Source organism: Dromiciops gliroides, chromosome 2 (genome assembly GCF_019393635.1).
Source record: "Dromiciops gliroides isolate mDroGli1 chromosome 2, mDroGli1.pri, whole genome shotgun sequence".
In the NCBI taxonomy this organism is placed as follows: Eukaryota; Metazoa; Chordata; class Mammalia; order Microbiotheria; family Microbiotheriidae; genus Dromiciops; species Dromiciops gliroides.
The window spans coordinates 661,889,349-661,907,614 of record NC_057862.1 but is presented as its reverse complement, the minus strand read 5'-3'; the positions used below and the strand labels follow the sequence as shown (position 1 = coordinate 661,907,614).

The 18,266-nt window shown below is 41.7% G+C and overlaps 2 pseudogenes and 1 gene segment (V, D, J or C); all 3 read right to left on the bottom strand.

Moving 5' to 3' along the window:
* Window positions 1–11,765: 11,765 nt before the first annotated feature.
* On the bottom strand, window positions 11,766–12,188 carry LOC122742939 (annotated as a pseudogene).
* Window positions 12,189–13,367: 1,179 nt separating this feature from the next.
* Window positions 13,368–14,767, bottom strand: LOC122739543 (annotated as a pseudogene).
* Window positions 14,768–15,660: 893 nt separating this feature from the next.
* On the bottom strand, window positions 15,661–16,341 carry LOC122739542. The segment is given in 2 exon segments: window positions 15,661–15,977; window positions 16,262–16,341. Coding segments are annotated over 2 exon segments (366 nt in total).
* Window positions 16,342–18,266: the final 1,925 nt, after the last annotated feature.

Below are 18,266 nucleotides of genomic sequence, written 5' to 3'. Positions count from 1 at the left end.
GTTCCTCAAGAAACAAAATGTTTCCTTGACGGAACAGTAAAAAGAATATAATAACTATTGCTAACTACTAATATGTGAACAACAATATAGAAAAGGAAGAGAGGAAAGTTTTGTCCAGAGGAGCGATTTTTTGTCCTCATGAACCGACGCTTTGACATTGGTCTTGCAAAGGGAGGGCCTCTGCAGAGAGTACATATTACAGATGGTGTATATTATAACCGAAAAAGAAAAGAGAAAAAAACAAAACAAAACTGTTCATTTAAAGTCTCTGAAAGTCTTTTCTCAGATGTCCTCTAGGTGTAGTCATGGAATGGAAGTCTTTTCAGGGGTTGATGTGTGGATGCTGGTAGTCAGCCAGGAAAATTTCCTACAAAATTGAGCTTAACACAACTTTAAAATAGCTTTGTCAATAATCAAATCAAACAATGAAAGTTCTCAAAAACATGTCTAAGGGAATTCAGAATCTTAGTTGTTACACATGAAACATAATAAAACAAAAATTGAAACATTCTTTAAAATTATAATATTATTACAGTCCCCCTTTATGGAGGGTAATTGAGAAGACAATTGCTGGGATATTAATTATTAAAAATAATTTTTATCTTTGTTTCATCACTTTTTTGCATCATCTGCCTAATTATCCTCATGCCATTATGAGAAATTAGAAAATCTAATATAATTGGTAACAGGTGTCAAGACCAAATTCAACACTGTATTTATCATGACACCTGAGATAATTATGGGGGTTACCATAAAAGAACAGAGAAATGATGGGATATGAGCATTCCCACACTTGAGCAATATATACTGCCCATGCAGTATGCCAGGTTTAAAATAGGTGGATGGAATATATGTCCATGCCACCAAACATATTGGAGGAAACTGAGTCAGACTTAATCAGATGCATGGGATTTGAGATGTCCATGGCATCAGGCATATAGGAGGGAGCATAGAAGCCAGGTGTAGAAGTGAGATGGGTGGGATGAATACTTCCAGCCATCTGTACAATATTGTGGGGAAAAAGAGAATAAAATATTAAACCAAGAGAATCCAACCTCAACATTTGTCAAAAGCCATTCCCTCGGCCATACCTTGACTTCATGCATGTCTCCCCTCATGTGACAGTTCAGTGTCTGCTCTTGCATGTATTCCTCTTGTGATTGGATGGCATCTTGGCCAACTGGCATCTGATAACTCAGAATAAAGTCAATTAATGTCTTAAATGATAAGTTCCCATAATCCAAGTCTCATATGGATTTAAAAATTGAGGATAATAAATGATTGCAAAAAATGCGAATACATCTTGACTCAGAACACAATATATAATTATGCAACAATTTCAAATAATACCCCCTTTTTTTTACTTAGTATACTATTACTTTTGTGAAAAATCAGAACATATTTAAATACAAGTTAAAGCACAACAGAATCTCAAAGAAAACTTTAAAAAAAAACTTTTACAAATGTTCCCCTCTTTTTTTTTTTTGGAATATGCTTATCAAAAATAATACTTCTAGAATCAATTTACACTTGCCATGGCAACCAATTTGCCAGGGAAATGCTTTAAAGAGTTTGATCAAATAATCAGTTGAGAAAAAATAACAAAAACAAACAACTCAGAATATGGGAGCACAATACTCCTAGAATTAACATTTTATTATGATTTCAAAACCATCTTGCAATGTTTCAAAATTAGATAGACAAATGAATAGAAGAAAATACACATACAATAAAAGACAATGAAATTCAAACTAAGGAAGTCTAAATGAATGTGAACTTAATATTAATAAGAGTATTATAAAATATAAACTTGATCACATGACCATAAAAAGTTTTTACAAATGTTCTCCTTGTTTTAGAAACTAAGTATAAGACACAATCTCAAAAGCATGAAAATCTCTATGAAAATAAACCCATACCATTAATTTCAAAATGTATATATAATAGCATAGAAATCCTATGTAACCTCTGAACTGATACTATTAATACTCTGAGTGAATTCAGAACACTTTTGATTCCGATATCTAAAATCCCCAATACTCATATCAATACCTTGCTGCTTACTTCTACATTTCTGTAAAATGTATACCCTTCCATGGCAAAAGAAGCAGAGTCTTGAACTATGTTGATAGTTGTCATTCTTATTCAGCTTAAGTTTTTCTTCTTTAACCCCTCTATATTGTCTGTCAGTCTTTTCACCATACAAATGCTTTATAAGATTACTAATTAAAGACAAAAGCAGGTTAGCAAAATTATGAACAAATTGAGCATATCTGGAATTTAAAGGGTTTTCTAAGGTTGTCTCAGAAGCACAGCCAGGCTGGAGAAGGGCTGAGCCTGAAGCTGCAAATGTAGTTAGAGAAAGTTGCGCATGAGCATTAGATCTCTGGACTTCCCAGGCAGGAGAAGCAATGGGCTTGGCCATGGGAGGAGTAAAGGGTGGGGTCTGGAGAGGAGGGGAGGGACCAGCACAATTTGAATCAGACTTGATTTTGAACTCAGGCCCTACCCCCACTCCTAGGGGATAAAAAGCTTCTAGAGGTTGGGTCATTGCCTCTAGGCATGCAAAATTAGAGAATCTCTCAGCATTAGAATTTGAAAAAAAATACCTGAGTGAAAGGGTTCTCTGAAAAAGCATGGCTGGGAGAGGGGGCGATATTTATATTCCCTTGTGTAAGTACCTTGATGGCTCCTCCAACAAAAATAAAAAGAAAAATAGAAAATCCACAAAAACAAAGCATTAACATGATCTTATCCCCCATTTGTCTGGTTAAACAGACTAAAATCAAAAATAGGGTAATTAAGGAGTTTAAAAGGTCCATTTGAAATAATTTAAAGGGAAAACACTGGGCAATTCAGCAGTACTTCGGATTTAAAGGGTTAGGGTAGGGGAAATTTCTTACCCAACCGAAAGCTCAGAAGTGAGGTTCAGCTTTCCTCTTCGTGGTCAGCCATCTGTTAAGGGCTAAAATTCTAGCTAAACTGTCTAAAATATCTAATGAGTGGTAGCCAATAAATTATAAGCTTTAGCAAGAGTTAGACTTTTAAGCATTTATTAAGGAGAATAAGAATATGGTAAAGAGAGAAGAAAAGGCCTAGATTCCTATCTATTAAAGGGAGAGCACATTTCTAGTTCCACTCTCCACCAGAGTCCAGAGGAAAGAGAGCGAGACTGAGCGCCAGTCTCTTGCTTCCTCCTCCCACTAGTCCGCGTCACTTCCTGATGCCAAAGAAAAGACTCCTGGTCTTGCCCTCAAAGACCTTCGCTTCATGGGCAGAACTCTTCTACAGTAAGTATCCAGCAGGTGGCGTTATTCCAATCATTACAGTGCACTGGAGTTTGGAACCACAGTGAAACAGGATTGTGTTCCTGAGTTGCAGGTCAAGCAGGCCTGAGGTTGCTTGCAAACCAGAGCACAGGCCAGGGGGAGTGGGGAATGAGCCCTTCCTTAAATTGAACTACCTTAGACCCCCTGAGACTTGTGACAGAGTATCCTGGAAGCAATGCTCCACTTTAAGAAATAGTTAAAAGTCAAGAAATAGGCTAGCAAAATGAGCAGACAGAAAAAAATGCAGACCCTAGAAAATCTCTTTGGTGACAAGGAAGATCAAAATACACTTCAGAAGGAGATAACAAAGTCAAGGGCCCAACATCCAAAGCTTTCAAGAAAAATATGAATTTATCTCAGGCCATAGAAGCACTAAAAATACTTTGAAGATAAAGTAAGAGAGGTAGAGGAAAAAATGGAAAGAGAAATAAGAGTGATGCAGGAAAGTCATGAAAATAAAAAGTCATCAGATTAAAAAGCCAAATTGAAAAGGAGGTACAAAAGCTCTATGCAGAAAATCATTGCTTAAACATTAGGATTGAGCAAATGGAAGCTAACAACTTCATGAAAAATCAAAACACAATAAAGCAAATCCAAATGAATGAAAAATAGAGAGCAATGTGAAATATCTCATTGAAAAAAGAGCTGACCTGGAAAATAGATTCAGGAAAAATAATATTAAAATTATTGGACTACCCAAAAGCCATGATAATAAAAGAGCTTAGAAATCATCTTCCAAGAAATTGTCAAATTTCCCTGATATTCTAGAAGCAGAAGGTAAAATGGAAATTGAAAAAATCCACCCATCACCTCCTGAAAGAAATCCCAAAATGAAAATATCCAGTTATATTATAGCCAAATTCCAGAGCTACCAGGTCAAGAAGAATATATTGTAAGCAGTCAGAAAGAAACAATTCAAGTACTGTGGAATCACAGTCAGTATGACACAACATCTGATAGTTTCTACATTAAAGGATCAGAGGACATATAATATGATATTCCAGAGGGGAAAGGAACTGGGATAACAACCAAGAATCACCTAATCAGCAAAACATTTTATAATCTTTCAGGGGAAAAAAAGGAAATTCAATGAAAGAGAAGACTTTCAGGCATTCATAATGAAAAGACCTGAGATGAATAGAAAATTTGACTTTCAAAAACAAGATCCTAGAGAAGCATAAAAAGGTAAACACAAAAAAGAAACTATGAGGGATATTAAAAGGTTAAACTGATTATATTCCCATATGGGAAGATGATACTTCTACCTCATGAGAACATTCTCATTATTAATGAAGCTGAATGCAGTATACTTAGGTAGAGGGCACAGGTGTGAGTTAAATATGAAGGGATGATATCTTTAGAGCACTTTTAAATCTTTTTTGTGGGGCAGTCGGGATTGGGTGGCTTGCCCAAGGTTGCATAGTTGGTGCTGGGTTTCTGAGGCCAGATTTGGGCTCTGGTCCTCCTGGGTCCAGGGCTGGTGCTTTGTCTGTTGCACCACCTAACTGCCCCATGATTATATCTTTTAAAAAATAAAATTAAGGGGTAAGAAGAATGCACTGGAAGAAAGGGAAAGGGAGAGGTGGAATAGGGTAAAGTATCACACATAAAAGAAGCACAAAAAAATTTATAGAGGGGAAGATGGGGAAGGTGTGGGGAAGTGAGTGAGCCTTACTCTCATCAGAATTGGATCAAAGAGGGAATAACATACACACTCAACTGGGTTTAGTAATATGCCCTGCCCTGTAGGAAAGTGGGAGGGGAATGTCATAAGAAGGGAGGAGTTAAGGAAAGGAGGGCAGATTGGGGGAGGGGGCAGTCAGAAGCAAAACACTTTTGAGGAGGGATAGGATGAAAGAAGGTGGAAAATATAGTAAATGTCAAGGGGAGGGAATAAGATGGAGGGAAATACAGTTAGCAATATTAACTGAAAAAAATTTGAAGCAGAGTTTAGGATGTAACACTACTATGCTGTAAGAAATGAGGAGCAGGATGCTATCAGAAGAACTTATGAAAAGTGCAATCCATCTACAGAGAAAGACCTGATGGTATCTGAATATAGAGTGAAGTATAATTTTTTTTTTATTTTGTGAGTTCCTCTTTCTAAAGTTTTTTATATGTTATGTTTTGCACATGTATAACTTATGTTTTATTGCTTGAGTTCTTAAGAAACAGTGGTATGGGAGGGGGTAAGAGAATTTGGAACACCAAGTACATATAACTTGGAGAAATAAAAAAATAAAAAGTAAAAAAAAGATTATAAAATAGAAGAATAACCATAATGGTGACCAGAATGTGTTGGTCTATCATCATCACCTGCTATCACTAAATTCTGTAACAGAAAAAAATATGAGATACATATTTTCTTGGTAATTTAATCATTTTATTAATAGGCTGGTGGGTTATCAATAAAAGGATAGTCATTAGGATATCTCTCACAGACCAAAGACACCTAATGTAGGTGGGATCACAGATTATATGCCCTTTGAGGAGGAGGTTCTCCTGAGAGATGCCCACTAACCTCTGATTGTTCCTTTTAATTTGGAGGAAGAAGGTATGATAGCAGACCACCCCCAAACCTAGGGTTAATTATTAATCTTCACCCCACACCAAATTTTTATTTTCCTAACAAGAATTTAGAAGAGTCATTCTTATCAAGATTCCTAAAAGTTTATAGCTGTGACCAGGACCAAGGAGTTGACTTTATCTTATCAAGAAGGACTTTGGAATTGGGGGAGTTAGGATTAAATCTCCAACATTTTAATTTCAAAAATCATTTATCACATTCCCAAGCAGGTTGCCATGATGAATAACAGTAAGATACCACCCAAAGACCTGAAGGAAGCAGCTCAGCAGTGAGGCCCTATGGAATTACCTGAGTGTTCCTCAAACCTGAAATGAGGACTCACCCCAAAGCTAAGCCAGATTTGGAAGTGAATCTGCTAGGACAAATGCTATGTAGAAACTGAGTGAAGTCCAACTCCAGACCTGGGATCGCCTACCAATAGAGTCGTAGTGTCTAGATCCCCTGAGCTCAACTGACTGAAGATCAAAAGGGGGGTTCATTTGGAGTATGACTTAAGGGGCTGGGGGATGAGGGACTGACAGTGATGATCTGAAGCATCATAACCTTCTAAACAGCTGGGGGGGTGGGGAAGTAGTGTCCCTATCCTCACTGCCACTGCCCCAGTGGAATCTCTGAATACAGGAGGCTGCTTATGTTTCTTTTGGTACCACTTTAAATAGATGTGAATCCCCAGATGGAGCTCAAAGCTCATGATGACTCTCCTTGGAGAGCTTTCAGCAAACTTCCTTTCTTTTTTTTCAGCCAACTACCTTTAAGCTGGACTATGTAGGCCAATTATCTTTATGTAATAATTTTAGACTTTAAGTAATAAGCATAGTAATGGATAGAATTTTTTTCCTAAAAGGGAAGAGTTTTCCATCTCTGCTCCACCCCATTTTAGTCGTTTACTGAGAAGATTTGTAGAGAACAGTGGTCTGCAAAGTGGGCATCCATTCCCTGAGTACCCACAACAGGAGTTGCAATGTGACATTGGGAAAATCATATCCACCAACATTGAAATACTTGCCCAAGATTACACCCAGATCACCTCCAATCTGTTGAACTCGCAGTGACTTATGGACAAGGGCACATTGGCCTGTCTTTTTGTTTCTGCCAATGTGAGGTCCCAGATTCTCTGGGGAAGCTTGGTTTAAGAACTTGGGCAGAAACAGCCCAGACTTCCAGCAAAAGCAGAAAAATCAGTGCCCCAGGTGAGTTGACAAGGCAGACCAGCACCAGTGATCCATGATGAAATCAGGGAACCCTAGGCCAGGTGGCCCACAACTCTGGTGCTTATTCCCTAAGCCATTCCATTCCTTAGTCCACTTCAGCTCTGGAATTTAGTATTATCTTAACATTAAAATGTGGGTCACTTTGGGCCCTGATCCCTAATAGGCAGATTCAAAATTTCTTGTGAATCCGTAGCCAGAAAAACCCAGATTGCTTGGGGGGGGGTAATCCCTAAATTTTCTTCTCTTTCAGGCAAAGAGTAGGAGTACTATCACTTCTCCTTGGCAGAAAACAGATTCAGATCCTACCTCTCCAGATTTCCCTATAGTTGCAGGGACTGGGTCTTTTGGTCATAATAACCACAGATAAAACTTGAATGACTCTTTAAAGTCATACACTTTCAAGTGTACTCTCTAATGTGATGTTGACAACAAAGCTGTGATTTTGGAAAGGCAGTCATCCCAGCTATTATTTTATTCATTGTCCAAATGAGGAAACTGAGGCTGAAAGAAAAGTTGTCTTTGAATTCTCTGACATCTATTACAAGTAGTGAGATATGTGAGTATGAGCTCATGAAGAGTTTATTGGCTTTTTTATATAATTAAAATTGTTTTCTAGAATGATTATATCAACTCCCAGCATCAAAAAGTTTCTTCAATTATCTCTTTTCCTCTAGCCTCTTGAAACTTACCTCTTCCCATCTTTATCATCTTTGCCATTTTCCAGGTAAAGGGAGATAAAGTCTTAGTTGGTATAATTTGCCTTTCCCTATATTGAACTGACTCTCCTACAACTATGGTGTTTTAAAAGTCTTGAGAGACATAATTTCTGGGTAATTTAATCATCTAATAATAATACCAACATTTTAATAAAAGGATGGTCATTTGGCCTTCCCTCAAAGACCAAACAAAATCATGGCAATCACTCAGGGCTAAGGGTGTTCCTGAAAGTGGCATTCAACTCTGATTTGTTACCAATTAATGAGAGAATGAATATTACAAGGAGGGGCTGGACCTCAACTCTAATTATGCCATTTACTGCCAAGTTACTTCAGTCTTGGCCAATCTATTCAAAGTATTTATCCTCACCAAACCCTGAGCAGAACACAGTGGTTTCCCCACTCAGGTGGGGTCTCTATAGAGGAGATGATTAGTTCAACTTTCAAAGGCTGATGTCTTGAAATGAGGATAAAAAGGGGGAGAGGAATTTGAATCCCCCAAATCATTGCTTATTAACAGTTTTCACAATACCATTTTCCCCACTTGATTTAGAGTTTCAAAATCTAAATTTCAGATTTACAACTTGTATTTTCAAAGTTCCAATTGTTGAAATAACCAATAAATAAAATAACTGTGGTCTGTTCCTTGTATTTGACTTACTGGTTCTGGTCTTTCCCAGTCTGGCCTGACCCACTGCTCTCCCTTTCTCCTGTAAATATTTCCTCTGATTAAGACCCCCCAGGACAAGTCCCACTGCTCTTCTCCCAAGGTAGTGCTCTTTAATGCCCTAAGTTCTATGTGACAGGATCTCGAGGGAAAAAAGGATACTTGGGACCCTGGAAGAGAGGGTGAAGGACAGGGAATTGGGTAGCTTTAAAAAGATGCATGATGGGGGCAGTGAGGTGGTGCAGTGGATACAGCACCAGCCCTGGAGTCAGGAGGACCTGAGTTCAAATCTGGCCTCAGACACTTGACACTTACTAGCTGTGTGACCCTGGGCAAGTCACTTAACCCCAATTGCCTCACCAAAAAACAAATTAAAAAAAAAGATGTATGATGAATAAATCTCTTTCTTTGATAAGAAGAATGGGCACCATATAATCTTGTTTCTCATCTCAGGCTCTATCTGTGTCCCTAATATCACATTTTAATTTCCCACGGCTAGAAAAGGATGACCAGGATGTATTATTGAGGTAATCTTCCCTCTTTTGAGAATGAAGGAAAATCTCTCTAAACAAAAATAATAGTCAAGTACAGTGGATTTAAACTCAAGTAGAAAGAGGACCAACGAGCCATTCATAATTATCCTTGCTGGCTGCATACTGACTTACAAAACCACATATCCCTATTATTTTATGTTTTCTTGCATTTTATTTAATTTGTTAAACATTTATTAATTATATTTTAATCTGGTTCAAGCTGTAAGCCCAGTGTTTCATACCTCTGATCTAATAGTAGAAAGACAAGTGATAAAGCAACTAAGTATCAGGTGAGTGAGTCTGGAATTTGTATAACTGGAATTTTGTGACAAGAGAAACAAGCCTTGGACATATAACTTGGGATACACATCCCCAGTAAGGGAAAGAAATGAGAAGCTAATTTTGATATGCATAGTGATGTGCTAGATGAGAGAATCTGTGAAGTTTGTGTGAAAGATGGATCAAGTTCCCTCTTTATAGCAAATGCAAGTGAATGTCACTCCTTTCATATTTCATCGGTCTCCCTAAATTTGTATTCTCCATATGCTTGGATGGTACATATTTCTATATTCTTCTAATTTTGTTGGTTACCTAGATTCCCAAGGAACTCTTGTGCTGACCCAGTCTCCAGCCTCCTTGTCCAGATGTCCTGGAGAGAGAGAGAGAGAGAGAGAGAGAGAGAGAGAGAGAGAGAGAGAGAGAGAGAGAGAGAGAGAGAGAGAGAGTGATCAAGTATATCAGGGCCACTGAAATTATAATGGATAGGGATGGTGAGGACATCTTATGCTGCTATAAGCAGAAACACTGTCCAGACCCCAAGGGCCTGGTGTACTTGTCTTCCCGTTGTAGTATGTAGTCCCTGTCCAATTCAGTGATCATCGATCTAGAACTGATTTCACTCTTACAATCAGGAGCATGGCACCTGAAGGTGATAGAGATGATCACCATATTCAGAGATGTAACTGGACTCCCATAATATTCTGCTATCTTACAAAAACCTCCCAATATCATTTAGCTGCTTCAGTTCAATGGAACAGCTGCTTACTTGAGAGTCCCCAGGTAAGAAACAGCCTCTACTCTCTGGTCAGGCACAGATCTCTAGGAGATTCCCTTTTCTATCTCTTGGTCACCCATCATTTTACCAAAATTCACCTTACCATGACATTCCCAGACCTCAGTCCATAGGCAAGGCAGGGCCCAGGTAGCATAGACACTGGGGAAAAATAACAACAGAATTTACTGATGTGTTTAATCCCCTGGAAATCTTTAACTACACATCAATAGAATGTCTCCTATTCTGAACCTAAGTTCTTTCTGGGGGAGCTCTTCTCTGTCTTACTTGATTTTCAAAATCCTTTTTGAGATCTTCCATGGCCCAAGACCAATTCATTTTTTTTTTCTTGGAGGCTTTGGATAGAGCAGTTTTGACTTCATTATCTTCTTCTGAGTATGTTATGGATAAATTTTCCTTCTGTTTGATCATTTTTTCAGACTATTTCTTGACTTTTAAATCTTTGCTAAAGTAGTACTCTGCTTCCAGGGTGGAAGGTGCACTGTTGCAGACTTCAGGGACTTTGTGCAGTTCTTTTCAGAGATACTTCTAGGGGCCTGTACATTTTCAGTTCTTCCAAGGTGGTATGACCTAAGGAGAGATGTGTTCACTACTCTCCTGTTTGAGTGGTCACTAGCACTCTTTTCTGCTTAGAAACTTGGGTTGAGGGTCCCTACTCCCCTGAGCTTACAACCTTTGGTGTTCTAGTGGTCCTGCTCATCCTGACACTTCCACAAAGAACTATGACCCATATCTGAACTTGTGCAAAGCAAAAGAGTCCTGCCCCTGGTGCGAGCAAAGAGACCCCCATAACCTCCTTCTGATCAGTTGTTTGACCCCCTTGTCATCTGTGGGCTGAGAGCAGCCACTACCACTACTGATTCAGTGGCTTCCAAAGTTTGCTTCTGGTTTGTCAAGAGCAAGTGTGCACTGGTACAGCCTGTGGTAGACTGTGCTGACCTAAGTTTTCTTTGACTGGAAAATTAAATCACACTCTCCTTTTCTCGGTTCTGCCACTCTGGGAACTTTTGGGGGGGGGAGATTAATTAATTGTGTTCTGGGAGGTTTGGGGGAGTGCTTAGGTGAGTTAGATTTCTGGGTTTTCTCCATTATCTTATCTTTTCCTCCCCAAGGGAGTCCTTCTCAAGTTCTGCGTGTTAATGACAAAGACCAAGCTTCTTTCTAGCCAGCTGTGGTACAAAAAGTCCACAGACAAGCAGCTTCCATAATCTTAAGCAAAACCTTACTAACATGGGAAATGAGCATAATTGTTTCATAATTTGAACATTTTTGGCATTGTACCTCTTTAGCATTAGGAAGTAAACTGATCTTTTCCAGTTGAATGGCCACTGCTGAGTTTTCCAAATTTGCTGGCATATTGAATACAGCACTTTCACAGCATCATCTTTTAGGATTTTAAATGTCTCAGCTGGAATTCTATCACCTCCACTAGCCTTAGTGTTAATATTTCTTCCTAGGGCCCACTTCAATTCATTCTCCAGGATGTCTGGCCCTAGATCTGTAACCACATTATTGTTTTGTTTGTTTCTTTGTTTTTCAGATTTCAATGGTTTTGAAAAAAATCAAGGAAAAAGAAAGACACAAAGCAAGCAAGAAAGGAGATAGGCTGACATTTTCATGAGGTGATTTTACAAGTGGGTTTTAGGAGAATCAAGCAGTGCTGCCAACATTACATGCAATCCTGGGCCACAAGTCAGCACACACCTTGGCAATAGGTCCCATGATGACTGAACCTTTCACCTTGCCTTTATTGTTTACTATGACCCTTGCATTGTCTTCAAAGTATAAGCCCCCCATCTTCTCTCTGATATGATTTCCATTGCCTTATTACCACTGCTGGCTGAACCTTCTTCAACAGTTCTGCTTTCCCCTTTTTGACTGTGGCCGTTAATATGTCACCCATACCAGCTGCAGGAAGGCTGTTCAATCTCCCCTTAATTCCCTTACACAGAGATGATGTACAGGTTCTTGGCACCTACTATTATCAGCACAATTGATGACAGCTCCCATCGGGAGACCCAATTAAATTTGGAACTTGTCTCCAGAAGACCCACCACATCCTTGCATAGACATTCTTGGCTGAACAGCATGTAGTCAATATGATTTCTCGATTGACCATCTGATGATGTCCATGTGTAGAGTCATTTCTGGGGCTGTTGAAAAGAGTTGCTATGACACTGAGTTTTCCTGGCTAAACTCTGTTAGCCTCTATTCTGCTTCATTTTGTACTCAAAACCCAAAATTTCTTTTATTCCAATTATCTTTGATTTCCTGCTTTGGCATTCCAGTCCCCTGTGATGAATATAACATATTTTGGGGATGTTGTGGCTAGAAGGTGTTGTAGATCATCGTAGAACTGATCAGCTTTGACCCCTTTGGCAACAGTGGTTGGAATAAAGAGACATGGTTTGCCTCAGATGTGGACAGATGTCATACTGTCATTTTTGAGATTCTACCCCAATTTAAAAGGCTGAGTTACCCTTTTAAGGAGCATGAGACTAGTTCATTTCTTCTGAGGGATTCTAGCACACAGTAGAATATGTTATGATTATCTGAATTCACTAATCCTTTCCCATCCATTTCAATTCACTGACAATCAAGATGTTGATGGTAGACTTTCCATCTCCTGTTTGACCACATATAGTTTACCTTGGGTCATATGTCATTTATTCCAGGTTTTAATGCAATATGGTGCTTTACAACATCTGGCTTTCATTTGTTGCCAGATGCATCTGCAGCTGAGCTTCCTTTTGGCTTTGGGCCAGTGGCTTTATTCTTTCTGGAGCTACTTTAAGTTGTCTTGTTATCTTTCCCAGTTGCATGTTGGACATTTCCACCTTGAGGGGCTCATCTTCTGATGTCATAGCCTTTAGCACTTTCATACTGTCCAAGGGGGTTTTCTGGCAAAGGTAGTGGAGTAGCTTGTCATTTCCTTCTCTAGTGCATAACTTTTTATCAGACCTCTCCACTGTAACCTCTCCATCTCAGGTAACCTTGCATGGCCCAGCACATAGTTTCCTTAAGCTACTCAAGCTTCTGCCCCACCACAGGGCAGTGAGCCAGGAGGGGCCTGATAAAGTGAAGGTGCCAATTGCCAACATGACCAATAGACAGCCTTCTGGCCATATTCAGTTTATTGGCCTTGACCTGCTCTTTCTGTCCTTTTACAGTCTGGCAGCCCACCATTCTGAGAGGAGTTGGTTCTTTCCTGGACCATACATATAGCTCACAGCTCGAGAGCAACAAGAGGACTTAAGACACAGAGCTTTCAGTCCACAGCTTTTGCCCTGAGCCCTGAGTCCCTTTCCCACAGTCAGCCCCACGACCCTGCATCTGAGCAGGCAGCCCAGCAGCTGCTGCAGGAGAGGAAGCAGAGGAGACAGCTGACCTTCCCTGAGTATCCAGCCTAGGATGGGGAGTTTGTTTGGGGCTGTAGCACTGTGTGAGGAGAAGTTCTTTGCCCACAGTAATAATGGGCCCCATCTTCAGCCTCCACACTGCTGTGTGATGTTTAAAATCTAATATGGGTCTTAACCTGCCCCCCCCCCAGTTTTGGGGGGGAAACTGTCTAAGATTTACTGATAAATTCAACAAGAGTTTAGGCTTTTAAGTATTTATTACAGTGTATTAGATGTTAGTGAAGAGAGAGATGGTGAGAACAGATCTTTTTTTTTTTTCTTAGTGAGGCAATGGGGGTTAAGTGACTTGCCCAGGGTCACACAGCTAGTAAGTGCTAAGTGGCATCTGAGGCTGGATTTGAACTCAGGTACTCCTGACTCCAGGGCCCGTGCTCTATCCATTGCACCATCTAGCTGCCCCCAGATCTCTTAAAGAATGGAAAACTCTAGCTTATTCTGTATAGCCAAAGAGAAAACCTTGCCTTTCCCTAACAGCCCATCTAAAGTTCTGCCACCACACCGAAGTCCCAGACAAAAAGAGGATGATTCTTAGCAGCTTCTCACAGAAGCCCTCTGTGAAACAGGAAGCAGGGCTGTCCACACACACAGCTCCAAACAAATTGGCTGGTAGTTTTGATTGACATGATTACAGGCAGTTCTATAGACATCACTTCCTGATGCCAAGTCACATGCTTTCTCTTCAGGGTGGAGCCCTGATTCTCACAGCTGATTGTAAGGGTGAAATCCTTCTCAGCACCTCTGCCACTGAACCTGGCAGGGACACCTGAGTCCAGGTTGGAAACCTTATAAAAGAGTTTCTGAGGAGATTGTCCAGGTTTCTGTTGTACCCAGTTGAGATAAGTGTTTCCATCACTGTGTCTGACTGGCCTTGCAGCTGATGGTGACTCTCTCTCCTGGGGTCACAGATACTGAGGCTGGAGACTGGCTCAGCACAATTTCTCCCCTGGAACCTAAAAGCAGGAATTAAGGATCAACCAACAGGAAATAAACAGAACAGTCTCCTTCCATTTGGATACTTGCCCCCCAGATAGGCTGGTTCAGCCAATCCCCCTGACCTCCTAGAATCCAGCTTCCCCCTTGCACTGTGCTGGCTCGTGTCCCCATAGACTCTAAGCTCCTCTGAATTCTCTCATCTTATGCAACATTGCTCATCTGCCTGTTGTGTTGTCTCATGATCTCACCTGGGACCAGGAGCATCAGGAGCCCACAGAGAAGCTGGGACAGGGACTCCATGGTGCAGTGTCTCCTGCCCTGTGGCTGCTCTGCCCCAGGCTAGTTTAAGCCCCTGTGTCTGCAGACCCACCCTGGGGGATCTCTTTATGCAAAGCGGCAGGGGGTGTGAGGGTTCTGGGAGCAGAAGCAACTGGCTCTAGTTCAGGGAAAGGCCTTGAGACCTTGATACCCTGAAGATATCCCTGCTTCTGGGACCCTTGTGTTATGTTTGCTCCTTCGATGCCCACCTGTGCTTAGTTTATTTTATTTTTATTTAGTTTTATGGTTTCATGCAGCACCTAGGAGGTAGAAGTGGATAGAATACTGAGCTTGACCGGAAGTCATGTTCCTGACTTCCAGTTTGGCCTTGGACAACTAGTCGCTGTCCTGTTGAGGCAGGACAACTCATTTAACCCTGTTTGCCTCAGTAACCTCATCTGTAAAATGAGCTGGAGAAGGAAATGTCAACCCACTGCAGGATCTTTGCCAAGGAAACTCAAATGGGGTCATTAAAGTTCAGATGCAATTGAATCACAGCAACAAACATGGAAACAAACAAATTATTGCTAGAAAGAACTGGAGCAAAGGCCCCTGAACACGAACTTGTTGTTCTCAACAAGAGAAAGACTCTGTAGAGGCAAAAATTTCAAGTGGACTCCAAAGGTCAGCATTCCCCCCATTTGTATTTTCCCTTTTGTCTCCCAGGGGCTGTGCTGCCTCCTTGGGGGCCTTGGGGACAGGGCATGTGACAGACAAGGCTTTGTGAGGAAGGAGGGGACCTGAGGGACCAGGAAGGGGAAGCCCCGGGAGATGTGAGCCTGCCCAGAGAGCAGGGGCTGCTCTGCCTGGGGACCAGAGAGGAAGCAGCTGCTGCTCTGAGCTGAATCCCCTGAGCAGCCTGGGGAGGTTTTTGTTCAGGCCTGAAGCACTGTGGGAGGTATTTCATAACTATGCTGACAGTAATAATCTCCAGCATCCTCAGGCTCCAAGCTGCTGATGGTGAGAGTGAAATCTGTCCCAGACCCACTGCCACTGAACCGGGCAGGCACTCCAGATGCCAGGCTGTTAGCATAGGAGATGAGGAGCCTGGGGGCTTGGCCAGGTTTCTGCTGGTACCAATGAAGGTAATTACTTACACTCTGACTGGTCTTGCAGCTGAGGGTGACTCTCTCTCCTGGAGACCCAGACAAGGAGGTTGGAGACTGGGTCAGCACAATGGCTCCTCGGGAATCTAGGAAACCAACAAAATCAGAAGCAGAAAGATATGTGTGAATGTCCAGATCAAAGTATAGGAACAAGACAGTTCTGTGGAGACCCTGAAATCCCAAACGACATAAACCATCTTTCCCTCAGACCTCACAATGTTTGTAGTCTCAGGCCTGGCCATGCTCCTCAGCCCCCATCTGCCTGTGTTGTCCCTAAACTCCCTCACCCCCTGGATCCAGGGGTCATCATGTCTTTAATCCCTGAAAACCTGTGACCTCCTCACCCCTTCCCTGCCCTGCTGGGTCTTACCCTGAGCCCAGAGCACCAGCAGCCAGAGGAGCTGCCATGGGGAGATCATCCTGGCCTTCAGACACCTGCAGACAGAGCACTCAGAGCCCTGAGGGGGCATCAAGGAGGGAGGAAGCTTTTCTACCCTGAGCAGGGCTCCCTGCAGGCCCCTGGGGCTCCATATGCAAAAGAGCCCCAGGTCTGCTCTGAGCCTCCTCTCAGGACCCTGTGAGCCACACTGAGTCACCCTGGCTGAGCCTGAGTCTGGGGGAGGGGTCTCCCTCCTCTCTGTCCTCAGTGTGTGACCTCAAGAGGAAAGACAGGCTCCTGTTTAGTGTCTGATATGGGAAAGGTTGGAGCTGGTTGTGGATGAATGAGGGGAGGCTTCTCTCTGTGCCCGAGGCCTAGATTCCCCATAACCAGGAGAGACCTCCCAGCCCTGGGCAGGGGGCAGAGATGGCAGAAGCTCACAGCTTGTAGGCATTGCAGGTGCCTCACCTGCCTCTGCTCATACACATGGCCCTCTACCACCCCCTGCTGGAGAAAGTGTGAATTCAAGGAGGCAGTGAGTGGGGGCTGGCTGACACTGGATAGATCTTAGCCTGAGACCCTGGGAAGAACCTAGTAGAGCCTCATTCCTGGGTGATTGGGTTTCATCAGTCACTGGATGAGATTACTGCAGTTGTTCTGAAGCATCATGGAGGACAATGTTATGTCTACCCTTGCCCCATTTTCCCATTCCAGGTATGCACTAACAGTAGGGACATATACTGGCAAGCATCCCATATCCTGACTATTTCTAGAAATGTCAATCTGGGCAAACCTGTGCCCAAGCAGAGGCTATTAAGGTGAGGGTTACTGGCCCAGGGACTGACACAAGGATACTGGAGTCATTCACCTCTGGCTAATTACTTCTGTCCTGGGGTATTGTAAGAGTTACTGTTTGATCCACCTGCCTCTAATCTCTTCTCTCTGTAATCAACACTGAATTAATGCATGAATAAGCTCTTAGGCTTTCTGAAAATATTTTATTTTTTACAACTACATTCAAAAACAGTTTTAACTTTCATTTCTTTTTACTTTTGATTTCCAGATTTTCTTCTTCCTTCTCCTTCCCCCTCATTGATAAGGCAAGCAATTTGATATATCTTATAGATGTGCATCAGGCAAAACATATTTCTAGGTTAGTCATGTTGCTTTTTCTTTCCTACTTTCCTTCCTTCCTTCTTTCCTTCTTTCTTTCCTTCTTTCTCTTTCTTTCTTCCCCTCTCTCTCTCTCTCTCTCTCTCTCTCTCTCTCTCTCTCTCTCTCACACACACACACACACACACACACACACACTTTCTCCCTCTCTTTCTTCCTTCTGCCTTCTCTGAAGATGGTTCTATTCTCACTCATTCTGGCTGTATTCTTGGCCTGAAAATTTTGTCCACAGATAGATTTACCCTCCTTCCTCAAATTTGAAACACAACTAAAGTTTCCTTTAGTAGTTAGAGCTAGAGTTAGTTATGAAGCTGTGGAGCATCCATGAACAGAGGTGAAAGTAATTGGAATCCAGAAGGGACTTTGAGGCCCTTGCCCATCAGGGATCTCTGCCCTACAGTGGTTGTGATACTTTGAAGGCTTTCTCTGGGCCCATAATGGGAGTCTGAGGTGCAGGGTCTCCCAGAACATGCCCAAGCCACTGGCAAGAAATGATGGAATTTCTCAAGTTTAGTGCAGTTTGGTTGATCTGATAAAATGGAGTCTCAAGACATCTAGCCTGATGGCTAATATGCAGCAGGTGTTGAATAAATGTTTTTGAATTGCATTGAACTGATTGGAATCTTGCTGCAACTATCCCTTTTCTAACAAATGTCCTCACCAAACAGAACAATGACTCTCACAAGATGCCCCCTCCCATCTCTTTGCATATACAGTGGTGAATCCCCTCTCCTCTGCATTGTCCCCCTTCCTAACCTCTTAAAATCCCTGGTACTAACACATATAGAGGTTTGGTGTACCAGGTTCTGTGTACATGTAATAG